General features: G+C 35.4%; 4 protein-coding genes across 9 annotated transcripts in view; 1 reads left to right on the forward strand and 3 right to left on the reverse strand.

The window, feature by feature from the left end:
- LOC134792827 (phosphatase and actin regulator 4) overlaps window positions 1–7917 on the reverse strand; it is a 91805-nt gene extending 83888 nt beyond the window's left edge. For 3 of the 5 annotated variants that reach the window (XM_063764221.1, XM_063764220.1, XM_063764218.1), the window contains exon 1: window positions 7660–7916. In XM_063764221.1, coding sequence (XP_063620291.1) covers window positions 7660–7750 — 91 coding nt within the window. In that variant the 5' untranslated portion in view covers window positions 7751–7916. Of the gene's footprint in view, window positions 1–7659 lie in introns of all 5 variants that reach the window. The other 2 variants (XM_063764219.1, XM_063764225.1) reach the window with 2 other exon arrangements.
- On the reverse strand, window positions 777–1756 carry LOC134792830 (uncharacterized). Its single transcript, XM_063764229.1, has one exon. It carries the CDS (start codon window positions 1641–1643, stop codon window positions 789–791), a length of 855 nt encoding a protein of 284 aa, XP_063620299.1. The 5' UTR covers window positions 1644–1756; the 3' UTR covers window positions 777–788.
- A 647-nt stretch (window positions 7918–8564) lies between the features above and the next one.
- Window positions 8565–23014, forward strand: LOC134792811 (ribosomal protein S6 kinase beta-1). 2 transcript variants are annotated; one of them, XM_063764184.1, is made up of 10 exons: window positions 8565–8862; window positions 9108–9148; window positions 9777–10038; window positions 10410–10543; window positions 10821–11012; window positions 11557–11647; window positions 12052–12294; window positions 14000–14107; window positions 19678–19862; window positions 21824–23014. In XM_063764184.1, exons 1-10 carry the CDS (start codon window positions 8758–8760, stop codon window positions 21828–21830), a joined length of 1368 nt encoding a protein of 455 aa, XP_063620254.1. In that variant the 5' UTR covers window positions 8565–8757; the 3' UTR covers window positions 21831–23014. The 2 variants fall into 2 exon arrangements, with proteins under 2 accessions (XP_063620254.1, XP_063620256.1); XM_063764186.1 differs by having other exon boundaries at window positions 22738–23014.
- Window positions 22999–26393, reverse strand: LOC134792812 (uncharacterized). The gene is made up of 3 exons (XM_063764187.1): window positions 26179–26393; window positions 25903–26099; window positions 22999–23904 (listed from the first exon to the last, which is right to left on the reverse strand). Exons 1-3 carry the CDS (start codon window positions 26296–26298, stop codon window positions 23586–23588), a joined length of 636 nt encoding a protein of 211 aa, XP_063620257.1. The 5' UTR covers window positions 26299–26393; the 3' UTR covers window positions 22999–23585.
- Between the last annotated feature and the right edge of the window lie 751 nt (window positions 26394–27144).

A 27144-nucleotide genomic window follows, 5' to 3' on the forward strand; every position in this document is an offset into this window, starting at 1 on the left:
CTTCTGATAGTTTTAAAGTTCCCCACACCAGTTATTGTATATTTAGATAAATAATTTTGCTTCATGCTCAAATTAAAATAAGAACAGAGGTAATTAATATATAGTAGTTAGATTAGAGATGTTCAAAGAATCAATGGAAAGAAAATAACAATCTTAATAAATTCTACTTTTTCCAGTTTCAATGCTGTCCCGTTACTGGGCTGTCAAGTTTGGTATAAAATATTTTTGTAAAGCACATGTGTGCAATGATATCTACAGTAGAATCCGCTTATAATGACATTGAAGGGAAGTGACAAATACGTCATACTAAGCGGATGTCATATAAAGCATAGTTGATTAACTTCTTATTTTTGTTAATTTTTCCAAATTAATCTCAAATTCCGTTGTGAGAGATGATGTTTTATTAACCGTGTACCAATTATTAACTTGTCACCGAGAATCAAAACTAAAATAACTTAAACGCCACGCACGTTGCACGCTCCAAACGTCCTCGCAGGGAAAGACGTGGGGACGGCCACGAAAACCAGCAAATGTGTGAAATATGTCAGTATAACCGGACATAATTTCATAAAAATAGGATTTATATGTCATAGTAAGGGGTTTGTCACTATAAGCGAAGTCATCTTATCCGAATTTGTCACAAAGAAATTTATATGAAAACCAAACTTTGCACAGTAATTACGTCATAGTAAGCGGTTGGTCAGTATATGCGGAGTCATAATAAACGGATTCCACTGTACTTCAAACCGGAAGGTAATTAAATAAAAAAAATATGTTTGTTTCCTCATTTATATTATTACATCCCACATGGGGTTATCAATATAAGATACAAAATCGGAATAATCCATATGATCATGCATACTTCCAGCTAAACGATGACTTTCTGGTAGTTTTCTATTGTGTTCTGTAATATATAACTCCCTATAAACCTCTTTCCAGCCCTCGGAACTGGTAGTAAGCTGATTACCAAAGTCCCTTTTACACAATTCATGCCACAGAGTTTCATTATCTATTAAATAATTTAATCTTTTACATAGCATTGATAATTGAATAATTTCATTAACAGGAAGGTATAACATAATTTTTATAAACACTTCTTCTGGTACACCAGTCAAACTAGCACTTGAATATCCTAATTGTGTAAGAATAATACTTTTGACTACAGACAAAATTTTATTCTTAAATACAGTAGACAAATGTTTCAAATCTCGAAAAATCATTGGAATTTTGGATGCCTGCAGTGACACAACATATCTACTGACAGGCAAACAAACTGAATATGTCTCAGAGTCTAAATTGTTGATCAAAACATTGAGTAGGACCATTGCTCCTAAAGGGCTCATTATCACTTTGAGTGGAAACCTCTCCATGCCAGGCATAGAAAAAACTGCTTCATAAATAGAAGAGTTATTCTTCCACTTTCTCAACTGCTCGGCGTCAAGGGATTCAACATTGTGTAACAACTCCAAGTCACTTTTCATAGGCAGAAATCCATTTTCAATCATCAAAACTACAATCAATATAAACATATAATCTTTTTGTGTGGATTCCTGCGCGTTGTTTTGCGACTGTATTCTACATATTATTTTCTCCAGCAGAGGCGATATCCTTTCTGTTGTGCTTTCTTCTAAAGTGCAATTCATTTTCAGAAATGTGTACTCAGCTCATATTCTTCCGGTACAGAAATTTACAGCTTGTGTGTTGTTTCCATTTAAACACACAGAACAAAAATAGCACAAGTCATGAACTGACATCTGTCAAAAGTTCTCGCGTGAAGGTGTACGTTCGGAAATGATGTTCGAATTAAAACTTAAGACACGTTCGGAAACATTAACCTAACTTTTAATTTATTAACAGGTAATCGAAGACCCGGCAACTTTCTCGCGCAATGTAAAGTACATACATAGGCCGTCTCATAGACTTATAGCATATTTATGTCGTTTCCAAGCAAAAGTCCCACTTTGTCGCTTGCTATAAGGAAGCTTTGACAGGTTATTCGTATAAAGAGCAAATCTCGTCCTTATGGTAAGCCACAAAGTGGGACCTTTGACTAAACTTCGACACATTTATGTATTAAAGCCATAACAGACTACCGCACCACACCGCGACCTTGGTGCGGTGCGGCACACGTATCAAGTGTGTAAGGTGGTCACCGTACGACGCAGCTATAAGTTAGAGCGAGAAAGAGATATTTTGACCGCGCCAAAGCCGCGGTGCGGTGTGGCGCATATATCGATAGTGTGTAAGGTGGTCGCCATACGTGGCTACGTAAGTTAAGGACACAGCTATAAGTTAGAGCGAGAAAGAGATATTTCGACCGTATCAATTTGCAATACAGCAAGGAAATGCTGCCAGCATCCTCAGTACCATGCCAGATGTTGCTATGCCAGGCCAGGAGCTGCTATTTTTTAGATGTATATATTTATTGTTTCATCATCCTGGTTTTTGAGAGTTGGAATCTACAAATATTCAACCTAATAAAAGTAAGTAAGTATTCCTACCAATAAATCAGTTATCTCTTCTCAGTTTGAATGAATGAATAGACATTGGGCATGACTAACAGGACAATTATTATATTTAATAAACTTAATTTTATTACTTTATGTGCAGATGATTCCCAGGAAATTTTAATAATTTCCTAAATAGTCTGGATGAAAAATATGATTTTACCTAATCATGGGGGGTATTATTAACTTATTTAAATAACTTTTGAATTTAGTTAATGACGGCCAAGGTAGGGCACACTGGGCTTATTCCAGTTTGATGCATGGTGTGAGGATACAAGGACAGCACCCATATTATATTCCTATGGTTTTTCAAAAGTAGTAAATTTTTGAGTCACCTGTAGAAGTATTTTTTTTTCTAAGTACCCTTTCATTACTGTCACAGTAAGAATCAATGCTTATTTTTAAACTGGCTAACAAAATCTACAGGTTTTTGCTCAACTGGTTATTCAAATATGTTTAAGACATTTATCTAAATGTGCTATGAATCTGACTACTGAAGTTTTTTAATTATCTTAATTTCATCCACAGGACCAACAACTAACATGGCAGTATAGTCTGTGCGGAAAGAGAAGAGTTGTGGAATGTATGAGGCCCAATACATTCCATGACTCTTCTCTTTCCAAACAGACTCTAGATACAACATGAAGCTGGTATGAAGAAGGTATGAATCAAGGTACAGTATTGTTCACATAAGTTGGCAAAAACTATACATAACATTGTGCTGGTGTGTGTAGAAGTTGACATAACATATTCACTTACACAATCATAGACCTCATTTGTTTAGTTATTTTATGTACATGTGAACTGAACCAGTAAATCAATCTGTAATTTTTTTTGCAGTCAAAGTTAGGTGCATGACATAATTTAGATAGGTGTAGCTCAGTGGTTGTTCGGTAACATTTTCGTTATTGTTCCACATCCTACTATGAACAAAAAAAATTCGCCAATACATAGGAATACAAATTGCAAAAAAATAGGATTTATTTTTTACCTTATATTAATCTTTTGATGGCTTCCTAACCTAGTCCTAGTATTTATTTATCTCAATCTCCCAATTTGAAGCCAATGAATTATACACAGGGTGACCACTATTTCCTACAACTAAAATTCCCTGACTTTTCCCGGTTTTCCAGGCGTTTTTTCAAGTTTTTCCCTGACCATAATCTTAAATGTAATAAATATAAAATATATAATTGGAATACATTTTTGCGCTTTTGCAGAATTATCTGCTAGCAAATCACAATTTATAAATATGTACAATGAAATAATACAAAAACGTAAATACTAAGAAGTAGTATCTGAATAGCTCAGTTGGTAAGAGCGAAAGCATAGTTAGACGGAAGTCGTGGGTTCACATCCTACTTCAGGTGACGTTTTTGTACTGTTTCATTGCATTTAAAAATTGTAATTTGCTATCATACAGTTCTTACAGTTACCCAATAATTCATTTAATTTTTGACCATTATTGTTAAAAGCTATGTATACAGGAAAAACCAATTGAAACAGTAGGTACCTCTGACTACTGAATTTATTGGATATTAAATGTAAGTATCATATAATATAATCGAGCCGCGTGGATCTTTTTTTTTCAATATTTATTTTGTCTATACCGCCGTGGTAGAGTCAGACCAAGAAAAGTCTGCAGCGGATTTGATAGCCCACGCAGTGCAAGTGTTATTTTAAACGTCAAACTTCTATGAAATTATGACGTATAAATAACACTTGCACTGCGTGGGCTATCAAATGCGCTGCCGACTTTTCTTGGTCCGACTCTAGGATATAGCGTCATAAACGCGTCTTTGCGCAATTATAGACTCTTGCGAAAGATTTTCCACTAATATCTCCTTATTGATGGAAAAGCCACGCTCAGCACTATAAGCGTTTCCGTGGGATAACACCATGACCATTTTTATTAAAGTTTGCATGTCTTTATTTTCCTTTTTTATCAAACCGAGCCAAACATCATCCAGTCGGTGACCATCCTTAATGGAAAATTGTTTCATTGATTTCTCAAATTCAGGTGATTTACAAATATCATTGCAGACCATAGAAGGTAGGATCGTATAGAAGTGGTATACGCGTGCCTCCGTGAGGGACAAAACATACGCAAATGCGACACTGTGATTGGTCGAATTCATTTGTTGCCCACCATAATCCATACTAAATTTACGGTGGGGAACAAATAAAATGTGAGACTGTGACAAGGACAAACAATAATAGCTCTTTCGCTGCTACTCCTACTGAAAGATACATAAGACTATCCTGTTCGGTCACTTCTCCCCACCCTCATGCCAGATTCAGTTTTAATACTAGATTCATGTTGCAGACACTTTTGGCGTTATCTGCTTCATATCCTGAAAGCCGGTTATTTTTGACAAATATGTCCAACACTTTATCGAGCCTCTCTCGTCGGAATTCTGCATTGACTGCGATTGCGGGATCGAAACAAGATATTCCCTTAGTCAAAGCATACGAAATAATTTTAGTGGCGCGATCAACAACGCTAACGTTCTCGAGCCAACGTACAGTCGCCATCAGATATATCGGAGCGGCCGAGATGCTCAAAAATATCTGAACACGCACTCTAACGCCTTGACAATAGAGGCGTGTTCAGATATTTGTGAGCGCCTTATCCGCCCCGATATATCTGATGGCGACTGTACGTACTGCACAAAAATTTAATGGGAATGTACTCGAGCCTGAAAACCTTGTATAGTCTTCACGTCGCGCGGGGCTATAGCAGAATAGGTAGTATAGAGAACGTAAAAACACTACAACCTTCCATCCCGAGGCTTTCAGTGATTTTTTAAACGCATTGTTGAGATTATGAAGTCCACAACTCCCCATGTTGAGCAGAATTGGGTCACCTGCTTCGCCCTTACTTTTGAGTTTGGACTTTAGGTCTTGCAAAAAAATATTTTATTTACATTAGGGCCATCCATCGAAACCTGCAATATTTTTTTTGTGTCATTGCCATCAGTCGTGGCAAGAAAAGCCTCCAACAAATCAGCAGCAGTTGCGTGCCCCAGAAAAGCTGAGCCGTAATATCTACTTCGGACTTGGTTTTTCTCATTGTCCCAATAACGGAAAAAGATGTCCATCTGCCCTTTCTGAGCAACTTTATTAAGGGATTCGTCAAAGCCTATGGTAACGACATCACAATCAGAACATGCTTCTTTTAATTATAAACTGAAATAAATGTCATATACTAAGAAAAAGTGACCAAGGCCTCCAGTGCCCCAGGCTGGAATCGAACCAGCGTCCTCTGCTATCGCGGCAGGTGGTCTACTTGATAAAAACAAATTAAAATATTTTCTGAAAAATAATTTAATTTGTTCAAATACTTCTTTTAATTGTCGAAAAAAATATGGCGTCCGTAGGTATACAACAGTGTAGGCTATTTTTGTTCTTTGAAAGCGCATTTTTTTTGCGATATCAGAGTCCGGAATCATCAGAGGAAAGAGATCCACGGCTTGTCCACCGCTCCTTTGTTAGCTATGACTTAGTACTTGATACAAACACCAAATTATTTCAGCCTTCGTAACTTCGTCCTTAATCAGCATTGTCATTATAACACGTTTTTCTTTACTATTAGTGTGATGTGATAGAGTGATCGCATTTACCTACTATAGTAGATATTTATAATGTTTGGAGATGGTAAAATTAATAATTTGTTTTTTTATTATGTACTTATATTATGTACAATCGACGTCAAAGATATTTATGTTTACACTTTTGCACCTTACTCCTTTGAAACAAGGCGAAAAATGTAAAGATATCTCTGACGTCGACTGTACATACAGAGACAATTTTTATTCCCTGACCTCCATTAAATTTCCCTGACAATTCCCTGACTTTTCCATGACTAGCGAAATTCCCTGACTTTTCCCGGTTTTCCCGGTTTTCCAGAAAGTGGCCACCCTGATACAGCTGTAGTGTAAACATAGATTATAATGACTACTATAGGATTTCATTGTATAAAGTAACCTGGTACAATCTACTAGAGTGGGACCAAGAAAAGTCTGCAGTGATTTTGATAGCCCATGCAGTGCAAATATTATTTATACATCATTATTTCATAGAAGTTTAACATTTAAAATAACACTTGCACTGCGTGGGCTATCAAAATCGCTGCAGACTTTTCTTGGTCTATAGTTCGTTTTTTTAGTATTAGAAAGAAGGTAAGCGATCTTGACATGTCTTTTAATTGAAAAACACTTTTTAAAAATCAGTAACTATTACTTATGAAAGCAGAAGAATATAAATGATCGTATTAGATTCATAATTCTTACCTATTTGCCATGACTTATTTTTAAAACGTGTTTTTCTATAAAAAAACACATCAAGATTGTTTACCTTATTTCTAATGCTAAAAAAAACGAATTATAACTCTAGTAACCAGCATGGCAGCTCTATTAATACAAAACAAGATGTCATGCAAAAGATGTAAAATATTATACACAATACATAATACACATAATTAGTAATATCTTTTGGTGGCCAGACCATCATGAGTTTGGCAATAAATGATGTCAGAAAAAATTAAATAAATAGCAAACATAAAAAACCAGAGAAAGCTATTAATGGGATGTACTTTATACAATATCAAGCATGAAATTTGACTCATGATATCTTCATGTAATTAATATTGAAATAATTTCAAGTAGTGTATAGTTCGTTTTTTTTTAGCATTAGAAAGAACTTGAAAGAAGGTAAGCGATCTTGACATGTCTTTTAATTGAAAAACGCGTTTTAAAAATCAGTAACTATTACTTATGAAAGCAGAAGAATATAAATGATCGTATTAGATTCATAATTGTTACATTATTTGCCGTAATTTATTTTTAAAATGTGTTTTTCAATTAAAAGACACATCAAGATTGTTTACCTTATTTCTAATGCTAAAAAAAACGAACTATAGTTATTGTAATGACTCACTGAGTAAGTGTTATAACACTACATGTTGATATACACTTAAGATATGATGCAGCAAACTTACATTATTTACAAATCCGATCTGACCAAATATATGAAGCATGTAGGTGGAAGAAATAGCCACTGATGACTTAATCTAACTGGGCAAATTAGGTTAGAAAAACAATTATCCTTTCAATAATTAAATAAATCACACAAAGGGCAAAATAGAACTTACCAATATTTCCACCACTCCCTTGTTTCTTGTTGTTTTTCAAATATCCATCCAAATCAAGATTATTCGAACTTTTGTCGCTGTCACTAGCCATTGAAAGGTTTCACTTTAATAACTAAAAATTGGTTGAAAGTTGAATTGCATAAGTACATTTTATACACATTTGCCCAAAGTTAAAGTAAATGTATGAAATATATGAAAAACTATTCAATCAAAATAATGAAAACACATTAAATACATGTTTACACCCTCACTTAACGTTCAACAATCATATTTAAAGTACGTTCAAATTCCAATTACGACAAAAAGATATTTTTTATAAGATTTTACATAATCAATGATTAATTAATGAAACTATACCAAAAATCTGTAGTTAATTTTAAAAGTATCGCCTAAAAGTTTTGTAAAAAATATTTGAATACTACGAGACAAAAAAAATATTTTCACAAGTCCTATGTTTTGAAAGGGTACCACAGAGTATAAAAGCGAATGGAAAGACAACCGGAAATAGATAAAGAAATGTATAGTCTGTCAAGCCATTTCTGTCAGTAGAAAAAAGCGGCTGCCGTTCAAACAACTTTGTCAGTAGAATGAGGCGCGAAATTCATTTTTTCTATGGGACGATAATCCTTGGCACCTACATTTTTTAATATTGCCGCTTTTTTCTGCTGACGGTAATGGCTTGATAGATTATCATTTAAAAAATGTAGGCACGAAAGGTTATTGTTCCATAGAAAATTTTAATTTCGCGCATTTTTCTACTAACAAAGTTGTTTGATAGACTATATTGATAGTAGCGCCATCTATTCAAAAGAAAGTTCTCAAGTCTACTATTTCCTACAGTCATCGAATGGTCATTGACTCGTGTGTGTGACTTCAGCAATTTCATTCATTCAATTTCGTCCATTCCACACTTTTCGGTTCTCTCACTCACATTTGCGTGACAGAAGTTGTATTACTTTTGCATTGTAAACTTGAATTAAATTTTAATTAACTGCTTAAATCACGTTTTATTAAATATTATTAGACTATTGTCAATACGGAATCCATTTTCTGGTATTATTTCAAAAGAGAGCATTTTGCTGATGTGATATTATAGAAATGTCATCATATATGGCAGGTGTTTTTGATTTGGATTTAGATGTGGATCCTGATACTGTAAACGTTGGAGATTCAGACGAGGACGATATTATTGAAGTCGACGAGGTATTTATGCAAATTGTATCAACCAACAAAGTCCTTGTGATGCTAACCTAAAAACATGACCAAGTAAATTCTCAATTACAACTCAAGGATAAATTTCGTCGTGGCTCAAAAGTAGCACTTTTATGAATGAAATTGGTCTACATTTATGTTTATTTATCCTTATTTGTAATTTTATCACTTACAAACATTGATAAGTGTTTTGTGATTGATCATGCAACAATTAACTCTCCTTGTTTTGAATGCAGGTCGATTACGAGCCCGAATTGCACGTGAATAGCATTGTTGAGTAAGTAAAGTCGAATAATGCTTCGTTATTTAATTAGTACATCATAAAATAATTAGGTACCGAAAATCAGGTAACTATAGTATAGTCCTTAAGTACAACTATGGTCCAGTTTCTAATGTTTATTCTTAACGAGCTTGTATGATTTGTACTCGTTACATTTATTTTGGAGCTTAGATACACTAATGCTCTTTCTAAGGTAAGATACTATTTTATTTTCAAAATTGTGTATAAAGTATATATTATAACTCAAAAAAATTGGAAAAATACTGAATACATATTTTACTGGAACTTGAATTTGGAACATAGTTGTAAGTTGTGGACTAAAGTTACCTGATTTTACGGTACCTATAGTCTATCTTTAGGTATTTAAATAAAAGTAAACAAACAATTTGTAAATTTTCGGGTAGTTATAATATTTATTAGTTAATCAACCAAATACTAAACCGCCTGGATGTGTCACTGAACTACCTGACTTTGACCTACATTATTTGATGCTTTTATCTACCCTCTGCTGGCTTAAGGAGCCATTTGAGGGTTAGGTTTTGTTTACTTTTATTGAAATACCTAAAGATACAGAGTATAATTACGTCATTATGGTGTAGTAATAAGTAATGGTTGAACTTTGCAGACAAGAAGGTTCTGAGACAATCCAACTATCTGAAGACAATGTTAACCCAGGACAATGCAAACGACTCGGTCCTCAAGATTTCGAACTGCGCAAGGTTTTGGGAAAGGGTGGATATGGCAAGGTGTTTCAAGTGCGGAAAATAACAGGAACTGATGCTGGTGCACATTTTGCTATGAAAGTGCTCAAAAAAGCTTCCATAGTTCGAAATCAAAAAGACACTGCACACACAAAAGCTGAGAGGAATATTTTAGAAGCTGTAAAGGTATTTATATGAATTCTGTTTTAAATAATTATCTGAAACACTCCTTAATAATGAAAACATCACAGGATTTGTAACAATTGAAATTTTAATAAATAGGACAGTAAATATTTCCATGTGGTAGTTTCAAACATAAAATAACTTTTTGAAATACAAAAACACATGTAAGAGATTATTTTCTTGATTTGAGACCATAGAAAATTATCTTTAGTTCAAAAATGAAATTCTTTGTTTGGATACCCTCAAAACCAGAACTACCATAAACCTAGGGAAACCTGTATGTATGTGTGTGTAGCAGCCCTACTTACATTACAACATACAACATCTCTAAAGCAGTTTTGGACAATGCATATAAAATATATTTTTTATTTCAGCACCCATTTATAGTGGAATTGGTATATGCTTTCCAAACAGGTGGTAAACTATACTTAATTTTAGAATACTTAAGTGGTGGCGAGCTATTTATGCATCTTGAGAGAGAAGGTATTTTCCTAGAGGACACAGCTTGGTTAGTATACCTCAACTCATTTATGAAGTGCATTGTTTGCACACTAAATTATAAACTTTCATACTAAAGAAAAGGAACATTCTAATATTGGATAGTGTGTCATTGATATTTAATATTTCCTATTTTTGAAAACCATAGTTGATTTATCAATTACAACATGTAAATGAAGAGTTAATAACAAAGTGAATTAGAAACCTCAATATTTTCTTTAGTATTTGAGAATGTGCTGCTCTTTTTTGTAATTTTGAATTGAAATAACAAAATTGTATTTTTTCAGCTTTTATTTATCAGAAATTATATTGGCACTGGAACATTTACATAGTTTAGGCATAATATATCGTGATTTGAAACCAGAAAATGTCCTATTGGACGCCCAAGGCCATGTAAAACTTACAGATTTTGGATTATGTAAAGAACATATTCAGGAAGGTATTGTCACACACACGTTCTGTGGTACCATTGAATATATGTAAGTATTTGTTTTGTATAAAATAATTAACAGTTTATTTTCTAGCTATAATTTTGGATTATTAAAACTCATATATATCATATGGATAATATTGCCTAGTTTAAATATCAACATTAGAGATAAACTATCATAATTAAGAACTGATTTGTAGATAAGTATCTAACTAATACATCATAGTTTATTAAATTAACATTTTAAGCTACAGTATTATATTTAGCAATACTATAGATTTTTTATTCTTTAATGGCAAGGCATCCTAAATAAGAAATTAAATTTATTTTTTTCCCTATTTTTTTAGACAAGGGGCTATTCATAAATTACGTCATTTCAAATTAGGGGGGGGGGTCTGGACATCGGATGATGGTAGCATGACGTAGGAGGAAACGGGGTCATTCGAAGCATGTTTTTTGGATGATTTTAGGGGGGGGGGGTCCAAAATCGTCAAAAATCGATGACGTAATTTATGGACAGCCCCCAAGTAACCATATAGTACCATATTTCACTTTAAAAATATGAACAGCCATTAATCTCTTATTATTTGTAGGGCACCAGAGATTCTGACACGGAGTGGTCATGGAAAAGCCGTAGACTGGTGGAGTCTGGGAGCACTGATGTATGACATGCTCATTGGACAGGTAAGAGAATACGATATTGTGTAGAACAGTGGTTCCCAAAGTTGACTGGAGTCCAGTCACTGGACTCCGAACCACATAACAAAAACTGTCAAATTAGTGACCCACCTCTTGGCTATCTTAAAAAGTGGGCATAAAATATTATTTGTAACACTTATTCTATTCCATAGTAGTCTATATGATTCAAAATAAATAAATAATTGAATTGAACTATAGTTTAAGGGCCCATTAAATATTCGCTCGCGACCCACCAATAGTTTGGGAAATGCTGGTGTAGAAACTCTCTGCCGGATTGGACGGGTAGTCGACCACTTCTAGCGTTCATTCAGCTGAATTCCCTAGAGATAAAGCTGCAGGCTACTTTTATAAAATTAATATGATATTAAAAGAAAATTTTCTGCTTCCAGCCTCCATTCACCGGCGACAATCGTACAAAGACTATAGAGAAAATTTTAAAGGGTAAACTAATGCTGCCAGCCTACCTCACACAAGACGCTCGCGAGCTCATCCGCCGCCTCATGAAGCGATCAGAGACCCAGCGTCTCGGCGCCGCGGGTGCTCAGGCCGTACGCGGCCACGCGTTCTTCAAACATGTCAACTGGGAGGACGTGGTCTCTCGCAGACTGGAACCTCCTATTAAACCGAGACTGGTGGGTATTTTATCTTCTTTATTACTATTACTGCAGCCTACCTTGAGTTTAGCTATAGTTCGTATTTAGCATTAGAAAAAAGGTAAACAATCTTGATGTGTCTTTTAATTGAAAAACACGTTTTAAAAATAAGTCACGGCACATATGTAACAATTATGAATCTAATACGATCATTTATATTCTTCTGCTTTCATTAGTAATAGTTACTGATTTTTAAAAAGAGTTTTTCAATTAAAAGACGTGTCAAGATCGCTTACCTTCTTTCTAATGCTAAAAAAAACGAACTATAGTTAAGCAGTCATCTCATGAAACAGTATGAAACCCAATGGGATTAAATTTTGGAATCTTTCGCTTGCTCGGGTATCAATATTAGCACGAGCAGTTAAACAACAATTTTGCCCATTGTAAAACAAATAACTATTATCACTCTCAAAAATTTGAGTCTCCGAAGCGTTCAAAATAATCCATCACCAGCAAGCGAGGCGTAAGTTATTGCCATAGGCGTTGGGCGATGGGCGATATTAATTAGTGGTTATCACTTTCCATTTTCATGGAGTTGTAAGGAGAGCAGTGGCGGATTTGCCCTAAAAGCCCAGTAGGCCCGGGCCTACTGGGCCTTTAGAGTGGCGAGATATTAGGGGCGACAAATTGTGACAAAAAAATCACTGACAAGAAATAACTCAAAATGTAGTTAATGTGATGCACAGAATGATGGGTGCTGAGAAAGGGGCGGCTACAGGGCCTGGGACCTAGGGCGGCAAAGACTGTAAATCTGCCACTGAAGGAGAGTTAAATAAATCGATAAGGGGCTGTCCATAAATTACGTCATCGATTTTTGACGATTTTGGACCCCCCCCCCCCTATAATCATCCAAAAATCATGCTTCAAATGACCCCATTTCCTCCTACTTCATGCTACCGTCATCCGATGTCCAGACCCCCCCCCCCTAATTTGAAATGACGTAATTTATGAATAGCCCCTAAGATCAATTTAAGTTGAACTGATTTAAGAGTTTAAAATTCATAATGAACCTTAATTGACATTGACCTATACCTATTCCTTTAACGCAACTACACTACCAAGAAAGTGGAACAAGATCGCCGATTAGTAGCGATAAATATTCAATTGTTTAACGCCAGTTATGGAACCTTGATACAATCAATCGAGAACAGTAGTACTGAACTGCCTAATGCCTACTGCCATGTATCGTCTACACTGTAAACTGACTACAGTGGAGCCTCGAGTATCCGTACCTCGATTATCCGAATACTAACATAGTTTATCCGAACCCTTAATCATCCGAACAGCATTCAACTTTTTTCAGGTGTGTTATTATTCTATATACTGTACCTACTGTTTAAAAAAATTTGTTGTTAATGTTTGATTATCCGAACTAGTCTCGGTCTCAATTAGTTCGGATAGTCGAGGTTCTGCTGTGTTCTTAAATCTTATTGTAAAGACAAGTCTCACGGGCTTCGCCAGCTGATGGGCTAGGGGGGAGTTGCTATGGCCGAGGGGAGGAGAGGGCATACATTTTATTATGGGGCATATATTTCAAAATTTACTGTACTCCTGACGACACCCATGGGTGTCTATCGTCTGGGTGTCGTCGTACGGGTCTATCGTCTATCGATCGTCAGTTAGGGCATTAGGTTGATAGGTTACATCAGTTTTGGTAACATAAATAGTTAATAAATCCTTTCAGACTGGTGAAGACGACGTTTCCCAATTCGACACCCGCTTCACACTACAGACGCCTATCGATTCGCCAGAAGAGTCGACACTTAGCGAAAGTGCCAACCTCATGTTCCAGGTTAGGACCTATTTTTTAACGTAGACTTCATCATTTTACCCTCTCGTCGTCTACTGCTGAGCATAGGACTGTCTTCGTGTACGCCTGGTATCCCGGTCTCATCCAAGGCGAGAGATCAACTTAATTTGCTTTGAAAATTAGTCCATTCTAATAAAGGTTCCTTGATTGATACGTGTGAAGTATAAAGTTTAAGAGCCCATCAACGTGCACACTAGCGCCACTGCTAAATAATCGTGATTATTTAAATTTAACGAAAGATATTTAAAAAAGGAGGCCGCTGCGTACTGTATTTTGTATTTAAGTACCTTTTGAATACATCAGAGTTTTTATGTTGCTGTATTCGTCGATCTATGAACTCAAAACAAAAACGGCCGTTTTAACTTTGGACGCATAGATTGACGAATCCAGCAACATAAAAACTAGTTTGATGTATTCAAAAGGTACTTAACCTTTTGGCCGCCAGACCTAGTCCGCAAAGACGCTCACTCACACGCCAGAGCAAATTTTAAGTAAACAACTAATAAAAAGTTTAGGGATTGCAAATAGTGATATCGATATTTACAATTTATGGTAAAAATCTTCTCAACTTGGCTTTGGTCTTACCAACTTTTATTTATTTCGAAAATGCCAAAAAATAACATATTTTTTACACACGATAATGTTAAAAATAAAGGTCTTTATCATTAAAAACAACCACTAAATAATATCGATTCATGACGTAATATCACCGCACTAGGCTGTACGAGAAGTCTTTTATACAAGACAACGGCGCGCATGGACTGTCCGCAGTGCAGACCGACAAGGACTGTTTCCGAGCGGATTAAGTAATAATAGTCTCTAGGTCAACGGCGTAAGCGCTTGTCGGTACGTAAACTTTATAAGCGTAACGTTAGAGCCGCGCATCGTGTGTCGATAATATAAATGTAAGTACCGGAACTGCATTGGGGAAAATTACACGTGGGTTAATTGAATTGTCAATGAGTGAAGAACAATAATATTGGAAAAGGATGGGGATCGGAAATGTTCGGGAATGCATGTTTCACATTCGACGTGTTCCTTAGATGAGCTTCTCAGTTCCCGTATTACATCCTCCCTACCATGAGAATTTTTCGTCAATTTCAAATATGTATATAACATTCTCATAGTTAGGCGCAAAGATGGGCATCATTCGAATAAACTTTTATCGGAATAAACAATAATTCACGATTTTTTTATTCGCGGATGATTTATTCCCGAATGATTTATTCGCGGATGATTTATTCGCGAATAATTTATCCGCCGATAAATCACTCGACCACTTTTCAAATGACGAATGATTTATTCGTTATTTCATTCGAATAAATCCACGGAAAATATTTCAGTTTTTTGGCTTTTTCCATTCAAATAAACAACACGAATAATAACACGTTTAATATGACTTGTTTTTACTGTAAATTTGTTCTGACAAGTTAAAGATTGTTAAGAGTTAAAGGATAAGCCCAGGTAGTATAATAAACAAAGGATTAGCGTGAACAATGAAATACTCACACACACACAGTTATATTAGTAACTTTCTAGCCAGACCTAGAAAGAGATAGCTATATGTACGGATGGATGAATGGTACTAAAAGAGTGAGAAAACCAAATTTTCTTAGCAGTTGTTTGCTTCAGAGCGAATCTCACAACGCGTAATTTATATTTAAAGTAACTATTTAGGTAGTTGCAGGACTTGCAGGTAGTTGTATTGCACATGAGACAGAGCGATTCAGGAATTGAACTAGAGATTAACTAGATACGATATAGTAACGATATGTGACGTCCTGCGGGTAAAGGTACCTTATGGCGTTTGGCGCTTACGCTATTATTAACGCCACTCCAATATTATTGCGGCGCTATGCGACGTAAGCCCCAGCCTACGCATAACTACAGCATAACTTTACTATTTCATATCTAGTGAATCTCTAATTAATTTCCCGAATCGCGGCGCCAGCCGCCATAAGGTACCTTTTGCCGTGGAACGTCACATATCTTTACTATTTAATATCTAGTGAATCTCTAGTTCATATCCCGAATCGAGCCGGCAGTTGCCAAATATTTCGAAACCGTAAAAAGTTTATAAGGTATTCCAATAAACAAATTATTCGTGGCCCCTTCGGCCGCGTACGATACCGGAGATTCGTAACCAATTGCGACAGAAGAAAGAATCTACTTTTTACGATACTAGTTACAACTCAAGGCTTTTTTTACTCAAACGAAACCACGTAATTCTTTCGTAACTGGTTTCGAGCGACAATTTTTATGTTTTTTCCGAAACTAGTTTCGAACGAGGGTACGCGGGATAGTAATATGTATAATTGTATATTCTATGTCTCTTAATATCTATGGCGTATTGTGCATTTAACTTGGTTGTTTTTTTTAATAAATAAAATGCCGTTAAACCCGGTAAATGTTATGTATTTGTCTTTACATGTTATTAATTAACAATAGATAGATAGATAGATAGATATAATTTATATATGTCACAGGATAGAGATTAGAGATTCAAACTTTTTTTTACAAGTGAAAAGTCCAGTGAATCAGTGATAATTAAAAAAATATTTACTATTTTAATATCTTTATTTAGTTTATGAATTTATATCATAACGTATGTGTATGTAATCACAGTAAGAAGAAAAATTACAAATTACTTAAACACACGGTCAAACAGCAAAGCTTTGCCGTTGGTAAAGAAAACATCTACGCTGAACTGGCTTAACTAAAAACAGAACAAAAGCAAAAAAAAATAAAATCGAAAAGGAGCTATCAATTCTATACAATGACCCACCGATATTTCGTTTCGGTTTAGTTGTGCAATTGATTGCTTAATTTCAGCCTCGATCTCTTGGTACTCCTTTAACATTTTCGTTTGTTTCTTAAATATGTTGAATAATTTGGTTTCTTTGGATAATATCTCGAGCAGTTGTGCTAGCGTCGGATTCTTTCGCCCAACAAATCTATTTAAACGGCTGTGCCAACCTTCGATATTATTTGTTGTTCTTATTTTTTCCTCAGAACAGTTACAGACTCTAACAAAATCAGTTCTTTTCATCCATTGCTTTTGGAAATATTCATTAAATTTCTTTATGTCATCCCCATGTGGACTTTTACACATCACATAAGCTTTACCTGTTTGAATGTACTCTTTTGGCAATCGAGCAAGGCTAGCACATCTTGCTACGTGCCTTCTTTTGACCCTTGTAGTCATCTTCAAGAATTTAGCTTTTCGGAACAAACACCTGTTAAGGTGATAGAAACATCCCTTGACGACCACCGAAGGAAAGACTTTTCGAATTGCTTTCATTGGGGCTAATTCAAAGTCAACGGTAATTTTTTCTGGTTTCCAGTCTTCGAATTGAGATTGTATTAATCTAAATACAATGGTGTAAGTTTCAATTTTTTTATCAGGAAGTAAGCAATAAATCAATGGTATTATATTTGACGTATGCTCGTCAACTCCGTGAATGGTGTATAATTGTTTGAAGCCTTTAGGGCTCGAACTAAACGTACCATCGCCCAAAATATGCATATATCTTCCTTCTTTGATTAATGGTACAATTTTTTTACTGCAAAACAGCAAAATTTTTCTATCGTCATCCTCATATTCGGCCAGCAGGAATGTTTTGAATTTTTCAGGTATTGTGACTTCTTTACATGATTTAAATCGTAATTTAGGTGCTCCAAGAACCCTTTTCCTTTCATTATAAAGCCCAGTCTTAACGTTCTGAAAACCGGGGATCGATTGTAAAAGGTCAAGTCCTTCATCCTCCAAATTAAATACCATGTCTTCGTATTGTTTTTGAATACTCTCGAAATTATGAGAACAGTTCCTCTTCAAAGTATCCAGTTCTTTAAGAATCCTATTGGCAGAAAAATCTTCTTTACAGGTGTCGATATGAATTTTAGTTTTCACCACTTCATTCCTGTCATTGAGAGAGACACTGCCTTTACAACCCAGGCTACTATTATTAAAACAAAGCCAAAAAGTGCCACCGTTTGCGTAGAATTTCTTTCTATGATATCTACGACCATTATTCAATAATGATCTCCCACCCCTCTTTGTGGAAATGAAGTCTAATTCCATATTAATTCTGTTTGTTCCGTCCTCTTATTTATCTTCACTTTACTTTAACTGTAATCAGCTTTTTTTAAGGTTTTGTAGATGAAATATCAGAATTAAACTAAATGCTCATTCAACACAGGCAATTGACATCGATAAAGAAATAAACAAGACATTGACAGTATAACCGGCCAACAATCTAGAGAGGGTTTAATGCTATCAATATTTAAAGAGGTTCTGATATCATTTTGAAAGTTTATTTTAGTTCCGTATTAAGAATGTAAAGTACGCTTACGTAATTCATTATTTCAATAGAAATTCCTACTTCGATACTAGTAACGTGTAAGGAAAAAAACTTATTGCTTAGTAACTAGTATCGTAAAAAGTAGATTCTTTCTTCTATCGCAATTGGTTACGAATCTCCGGTATCGTACGCGGCCGAAGGGTTCGTGGCAATTCATTCGACTAATAATTTATTCAAATAAGAATAACCATCCTACATTTTTATTCATCGTTCGCGATAAATTTTGTTATTTTCATTCGTTATTCGTCATTCGAATAAAATTTGCCCATCTCTGGTTAGGCGACACTGACTAGTCCTAGCGTCCGCCTGTACCATTCTTGTGCGAAGCGGTCACTGCAGGGTATCACCCCCCACTACACTATCATCTCAAAATGATTTTTTTGTTCTGCAAATAAACCACAAGGACAGATTTACTTGTCTGACACTACTATCAACAGCTGAAGAAGCTCCCTGAACTTCAGCCATAGTTGTTATGCCTGTCTCTCTCTCGTTTTACGTATTCTAGTTACTAGTTACCACCAATTGGCATTTAACAAGTGTTCAAATGCTTAAATAAAACCAGATTTGCGATTTGATATTTATTTTGAATATTCTCATATCGAGTTAATATGCCCATCCCTAGCTGTCTTGTATACAAGACAACGGCGCCGAGGAACATGAAAAACGTTGAAATCTGGAGCAATTAAAAGAATGGATTTATATAGCTGCTTCAAATGCAATTTTTTTTTAAACAAAGGCCTAAAACATTAACATGAGTGTAAAAAAAATACAATTGATATTTTTTCTACATTTACCGAGCGGTTGAATTTGTGTCTTGTATACAAGACCGTTGGCCAGTGTATCGTTCTATCGTTGTCTTGTATACATGCCAACGGCGGTCAAACGGTTCAATAGCTTTCGTTAAATTTAAATAATCACGATTATTTAGCAGTGGCACTAGTGTGCACGTTGATGGGCTTGCGTGTTTCGATTTTGATAGCTAATGTCTTGTGGGAGTTGTGGGAACTGAATTGTCAAACTTCGCTCGCCGTAGACACACATTATTATACAATGAATGAATCTTTGATTGTCTCAAAGGAAATAAATATGGATAGCAGAAATTAGACAAACTTAAATCAATTACTCCTGCAGCTTGGGTATTTTTCAGTAAAATCAAACGAGTACATGAATGTATTGAATATCGGTCCCCAGGGCTTCACATACGTGGCGCCATCAGTGATGGACGAGATCCACAAGCCGCGCGTGATCACGGCGCGCTCGCCGCGCCGCCCGCGCCCGCACCACCACGCCGCGTTCGCCGTGCCGCTCGCCTCCACCGCGCACCAGCACCAGCACCAGCAGGAGGACCTCATGGATGTACAAGGTCTACCTATATAGTAAGTACGCCCGACACAAATAGCTAAATTGTTAAGGGCTCATTTAGACGATGCGAGAACTCGCATAAGAGTTTCTTTACATTGCGGGTTTTGATCGGTCGGTTGAATTGGACGTAACCAACAGTCCGCAATGTAACTAAAATCGCTTGCGAGTTCGCGCGCCGTCTAAATCAGCCCTAAGGCTGTGTGAGATCAAGCGCCTAAGCGAGACCCGTTAGGCCGCGGAATGGACGCACGCGGCCGGTGCTGCCCGCGGCCTCGCTTGCCGCGAGTCTGCGTCCAATCCGCGGCTTTAGTTTGACTGCATATTATGAAACTGGGAAATTATTGCCTCGACTAAAGTCAAAGAAGTACGCTATGACGTCACAACGAGTTACAACCATCCCACCGCCTCTATGAGTTTTAAATTTAAAAATTGGTCAAATTCCAAAAAATATATCTTTGTTTCTTTTTATACATTCAATTTAATGATTGCTATAAATATTTAAGTGTAAATTAGCCTATCACAGCAGCACTTGAAACTGTTTCACGACCACCCAACCTCGTTTGTGCTCTAGATCTTGCGAAGCCTTTAAAAGTGTTTATTTTTCCTTTAATAATTATAAATATTTGTAAACTCTTACTATATGGGCGACTGTTGTGCCGATTTTGATAGTTTGTTTATTAAACAGTGTCGCTATTTTTTAAATAAGAAAAAGAAATGTTAAAAAATATGTAAGTAAAGTATATTCTAGATTGTGTTTATAGAAATGGAGTTACCTGACCATCTAATTATAATCACAAGGAATATACAAATTTATTTCAGATCAATTCCAAAGTATTGTCCTGTTTAACCAGTTTTTTTTGTGATTCCTTATTAATATTTATATTAATATTCTTATTGCGTCGCTTATAGGGCAGGTCCTCAGAGTTTAAACCGACGTCATTGTTGTTTTTTGTATACTTATTTGTCTAAAAAGGGAATGTTGAATTAACAAGTGATATGAAATAAGGTGCTGAATAGGGTGATATGATAATAATGCGTCACAACAAGAGTGAAAATACAACGACGTGAGGTTCAAATGTGGAAGGCCCTGCTCCATGTAAATTTGGTCAGAAATGACATTTATTTATCGTAATATTTTTAGTTTAGTAATTATATATAATTTGTATTGTCGTCGTATATTGACCCAGACATCGCAATGGTCAGTCTTATATCTTATTAAAATGCCGAACTGGGAACTTAAATGTTACTCCACAAGGCGTAACAAATAGCTCTTTTCGAATCCTTAGACCGCCAAAAAGTAGTGCCCCGGAAGCAAATGTTACAAGAAAATTATCAATTGTAACCTTTGTACAAATTTACAAACAGCTTTGATTTAAAACCAATATAGATTTATGTCGTGGCCAGATCTTAGAATTTTATGATGGTAAACATTTGATGAAATGATTGGTTGGCCACATTATGATAAAGTCGAACCTAACCTAACCATAGATATCTATTATGATGAAGTGATCAATTCTAAAATGGCATTTCATGAAATGATCAAATTCTATGGTCTGGCCACGACATTCCGGACACTTATACCACCATCAACTTATTATTGGTATTCAAAGGGTTAAATTGACTTGGCGTATTTAGGTTTGGCGTCACGCGACAATTAGGTATTCTAAGATTTAGATAAGTTATCCTACCTGCATTATCATTAATAATCTGAAATAAATGCACCGAAAATATTGATGCATTAGCCTCGTATATCTTCCAAAGGTTCGTGTTTCATAATTAAAGTTGATCAAGCAAATCTTGTCAGTAGAAAAAGGCGGCAAATTGGAAAAATGTAGGCGCGAAGGGATATCGTCTCATAGAAAATTTGAATTTCGAACCTTTTTCTACTGACAAGATTTGCTTGACCATCTATATATTAGTGGGTTTCAAATATTCTCCACTAAGTATAACCATACTGTTTATTTTAAAATTACAGCAAGTGATGAGATTGGCCTGCAAGAGGAGAATCTTCGGAATCCCAGATTGTAGCACTGTTAGGTACAATTCACGTTGATATTTCAAATAAGTATGCAGGTGCAAGTCTGATATCAACTGTCTGCGCTGGTTGATCGATAAGTATGTAGGGTAGGTAATTGCACTAGTTTTCGTCCGGCTCTATTTTTCGTCCACTTAACGAAATTTGAATATAAACCTTCATTGCTCCACAAATTTGGACTTATTGCAATCCTTATTAGTAACTAAACAATTTTACTACCTACATAAAAATTATATTTCGCAAGTAGTAAATTAAAAATGAAATGTATTATTTGCTAATCCGTCAAGTGGACGGAAACTGACACTGAACGGTAAACTGACGCAATTACCCTATCAGTGCTCTCTGACTGAGCGGCTAGCGTTGCGCAGTGCTAGCACTAATGCTCAGCACGAGAGGATAATTAGGAATAAGTAAAAAGTGTCCTCCCACAGGGCCACGGCGGCAGCAAGAAAGCAAGGTTACTCGATTACCGCCCATGTTACACTTAAGATCGGTTTTCCTAGGATAGCGGTGCCGTCATATAGCGGCCGTCTCCATACAAATACTGTGACATCCATATTTAGCCGTATTATTTAGTATGGAGACGGCCGCGATATGACGGCACCGCTATCCTAGGAAACCAGAGCATTACAGATTTAAAAATATTATTTGTATTTTCTTAATATTAAAGGGCACATTGCCTGGTTCCTTATAATATACTACATATTTAATTTTATAAAAATATTTATGAGGGCAGATTATTAAGGATTAATATTTAACAGTATCTTGATATGCATAATAACTATTGTGGTAAATGTGTGATTAAATATCATTTAATATGTATGCGTGTACTAATCGAGGGCTTTTGTTTGCAGGCCTAGAATAATTCACATTAGTTGACCATTTATACTAAGGATGATGAATTATACTACAAAGATGCCCATGTAATACTGTCGGTGAAAATAATGGTACTGTTTTATACTATTATTAATGGACATTTTATACAAGTTACCGTTTAGTCTAATATTTGGGTAGAATAATCACGTATATTAAAATGTTCTAACTCCGACTATATGACAAAAATAATAATTTACAATATAACTTGTTACCATGCTTCATGAATTGAAATAAAGGTCATTTTTTATTTTGTAATTGGATTTTTATTACGAATTATTTTATCATAAAACCTGTTAGGATAAATAACAGATTCAAAAGAAAATACCTAAGAAGACAATTCTCTTAAAGATATATCACAAATATAAATCAAATTCATAACAATGTAGCGACTACCCTCTTAACACTTCTAACAATTTAAAGATAAATCAACAGGCTGGTCACATGCAAAAGTTACCAAATCAAGCAATGAATATCAAGAGCAATTATGAAACATATAATAGTTTTATGATATTAAACAAATTTGACTTCCCAAACCAAAATAAGGCATCACAGTTAACCAGTAACCATGTGGTTCAACATACAATACAATAATCTTAACTTATGTTGCTCGTGAAACAAGAAGTATAATTACTATGCAATAAACCTTTGTAGATGATTATCCTAATAACCAACCAACACCATGTGGCCAAAAGAAAGAGTCATTGAATCTTAAGATTTGAGATTAGCTAACCAAACAGTTTGTCAATAATCTATAAATGTTATAATACTGTTCCACTTTGTCAATAAGTGTGTGCATTAATTTTTGTATAAGAGTTATACATTTCTTTTATACAACTAGCCGCATTTCCATACAGCTGTCGCAAATTAGGTAAATATGGCTCTCATTCACTTCTGTAACAGTAGTAAACAGAATTTGATTATTGCATAAAGCACCATGTCCTTCAATACAATTGTTCAGAGATTTTTTAATTTCTACTAAAGACTTTTGTGTTTGAATATTAAATTTGCATAGCAAACAAGTCAAAGTACCGAAATCAAGTTTTAAGTTATCTTTTTGACACACTGGGCATATTACATTGTCTTCCTGTTCTATCGTAGACCAGTCCACATTTTCAGCCTGTGATTTTTCATGTTCTTCAAGCCACCTGCAAAAGATTGTGCTGAAAATTATTACAATGTGCTGTGCATTATTACAGTGATAACTAGAATACTCCTATGAAACTCAGATGTATTAAAAATGTAAATATGAAGAGCTTATAAAACCACCGCAAAAATGTATGTTTTGGAAATATATGCAAATGCTGATCTGATAGCAGCAAGTATTAGGTTGTAAGTGGTACTCCTGCCAATGATCCTCATAATGGATAAAAACATGATGAGCAAAATTCAACCTAAATTAAATAGGCTTATTATTAACCAGGCAACTAAAATATAAAACAGGAACTTTCACTGGGCATATAATAATATATTTTGGCTGTGCATTAATATTTTAGCACCAATAAATTTATATTAGCTTCAAATTTAAGCATGATATTATTAAAAACCTGGCAGCAAAATCAAGCCACCCAAAAAAAAATAAGGAACTTGAATTGATAGGTTGGCGTCTAAAATAATAAGTTGGCAACTAATATTGTAAAGCAATCATAAAATTTGGTTGTTTATATATGTACAGTAAAGGGCCATAAAGTTTGCACATCGGAATTTCGGCTTCGTAGAGCGTTGTCTCTTTCATTCTCGTTGCCTCCAATATTCTCTTTCTAAATACCGATGTGCAAACTTTATGGCCCTTTACTGTACATATACAGAATGCTTTAGATATCTTTATACGTAAGCTTTAAATACTTCATTTTTAGGGTTCCGTACCCAAAGGGTAAACCGGGACCCTATTACTAAGACTTCGCTGTCCGTCCGTCCGTCCGTCCGTCCGTCTGTCACCAGGCTGTATCTCACGAACCGTGATAGCTAGACAGTTGAAATTTTCACAGATGATGTATTTCTGTTGCCGCTATAACAACAAATACTAAAAACAGAATAAAATAAAGATTTAAATGGGGCTCCCATACAACAAACGTGATTTTTGACCAAAGTTAAGCAACGTCGGGAGTGGTCAGTATTTGGATGGGTGACCGTTTTTTTTTTGCTTTGTTTTTGTTTTTTTTTTTTGCATTATGGTACGGAACCCTTCGTGCGCGAGTCCGACTCGCACTTGCCCGGTTTTTAAATAATTTAAACACATGCGCATACCTAGTACTTTAAATTGACAAATTTCCTAATCCACAAAACACCACAAATCTATTTACCAATGGTCAGTACCTATACTTATAGTCGAAATTCCTAATCATGAAACACCTAATGGCCATTATACCATTACGTCTTTAAATTTTTAATTACTTTTCAATAGGTATTACTGCAAGAGTCAAAAGATAGGTGCGACGATGAGCGGAGCGAGGATGAGCGTGTTAGGTTGACCATGTTGTGACCAAACAAAATATTTTTGAGGAACCTAATTTTTTTAAGTAATAGATAACCGTTTTCGTTTTAAAACGTGCTTTATAAATGGTCTTCAATATAATAATTCATTTGCCAAATTATTATTTGGTATAGTCTGTTCGGAAAGAGAAGAGTCGTGGAATGTATTAAGCCTCATACATTCCACGACTCTTCTCTTTCCGCACAGACTCTACCTGCCTAAAAATAAACAAAAGCTGTAACGGCATTAAAATGTTGTCTCATATTGATATATTTTAAGCCTCTGTTTTTGTTGCCAATCTATTAATTTTTGAACCCATTTCTATTTTTTTTAACTACTCAAATTCGATTAATTAGTTGACCAGTTAAATACGTGCCAATTAAATAAGTGACACATTACAAATCTATTTTTTAACTGACTGCATATTCTAAATGGTGTTTTCTTGAATATTTCAATTTCTGTTGTATCACGGTTGTATGACACCAAAAATCAATCATTCAACAATTAAAACCAACTCCCGGCACTTTGGTGGTGATGGCATTGTTATATGCAAGCTTTAGGTACATACCATGAACACAAAAAAAAAGATGTGGGTAGTATAAAAATGACTACCGATTTTCATTAGGTGCAGTCAAGGATATAATGCAATAATAGATGTTGTAGAAAAACTAACCACTGTAATTCCTCCTGAACCAATTCATTCCTTATTTCTTCCATAATTTCATTTTCTTCGTCAGTGATTGTTGTTTCCGCGGAAAAGTTAAACATACTTTTATAGATATCAGTCAATGTTTCCCGTAGGTCCGTTTCAGTGCCACGGAGCCTGTTCAGGAGCATATTTCGACAATTTTGAACTTTATCTTTATAAGTCTGTGAAAGAAAAACACACGGCTTTACATATATGAATCAAAGTACTTTTCCAAGCATGATAAACATAAATAATACACACCTTCCTCATCTTTTCTTTGAGTTCAATTGGAGAATGTTTGTGCTTTATAGCAATATGTCGATATGAGGGTGATCTCGCACTCGGAGAATTCATCGGAGATCTCGCACTTGGAGAATTCATAATGTTATTTTTATTTGGTAGATCAGACCAAAGGCAAATTTTTAACAAATTGGCGGGATAAACGTGTGGCCAGTACACAATACGGGAAGAAATCAGTGTAAATGACAAGTATGACGTAAGGACGTGACAGCTGACATTGATAAACTGACTGATCAAAAAGATTACCTGTGAAAAAATATATTAAGGAGCCGTACAATGTAAGGCAGTCCAGGCGGAAACAAATTTTCGCCCAAACTGACCAAGTTGGTGTGGACGTAAACACAAATTTGGCTCGCCGATTATTATGAGATTATGACCGATATTCCTGATAAAATGGAGGTGCGGACGCAAAATGAATACCAATTTTTGACGTTAGTGCAGCAAATACAGCTATATATAGTCTGTCAAACAACTTTGTCAGTAAAAAAAGGCGCGAAATTCAAATTTTCTATGGGACGATAACCCTTAACCTTCGAGCAACACCGGCTTCCGACACATCGGAAGGGAGGGGCCCAAGCAATATCTTACCGTACAAATCTTTCTGCCATGCGGGGGGAAAGGTGCACACAGCCGCACTTCTCACACACTTACATACAAAATCCAATCTGTAATGACGACACAAATACATAGAAAATGACACACGTCAAAGACAATTCTTGCAAACCTCGATCTCTTTTTGTGTACGGACGAGTCACAAGCTCCTAGTGAGTATTATATTCTTTGGTCACAAGTGTCACAACACGCACACTAACATATTTTCGTCAAAATATTTTATTGTATTCTGACAGATGAGAAGTCGGATTTGTCGCTCGACCGATCCGCAATTTGTACTGGGCGAGCAAAATCGATAAATCCAACAATTACATG

This window comes from Cydia splendana, chromosome 8 (genome assembly GCF_910591565.1).
Source record: "Cydia splendana chromosome 8, ilCydSple1.2, whole genome shotgun sequence".
Classification (NCBI taxonomy): domain Eukaryota; kingdom Metazoa; phylum Arthropoda; class Insecta; order Lepidoptera; family Tortricidae; genus Cydia; species Cydia splendana.

Coding starts and splice junctions, on each gene's coding strand:
- LOC134792812 (XM_063764187.1), bottom strand. CDS start 26,298: ATGAATTCTCCAAGTGCGAGATCTCCGATGAATTCTCCGAGTGCGAGA. Junction 26,100..26,178: donor TCAAAGAAAAGATGAGGAAG/GTGTGTATTATT, acceptor TTTCTTTCACAG/ACTTATAAAGATAAAGTTCA. Junction 23,905..25,902: donor GTTCAGGAGGAATTACAGTG/GTTAGTTTTTCT, acceptor AATCTTTTGCAG/GTGGCTTGAAGAACATGAAA.
- LOC134792811 (XM_063764184.1), top strand. CDS start 8,758: ATGTCATCATATATGGCAGGTGTTTTTGATTTGGATTTAGATGTGGAT. Junction 8,863..9,107: donor ATATTATTGAAGTCGACGAG/GTATTTATGCAA, acceptor TTTTGAATGCAG/GTCGATTACGAGCCCGAATT. Junction 10,544..10,820: donor TTCCTAGAGGACACAGCTTG/GTTAGTATACCT, acceptor GTATTTTTTCAG/CTTTTATTTATCAGAAATTA.
- LOC134792830 (XM_063764229.1), bottom strand. CDS start 1,643: ATGAATTGCACTTTAGAAGAAAGCACAACAGAAAGGATATCGCCTCTG.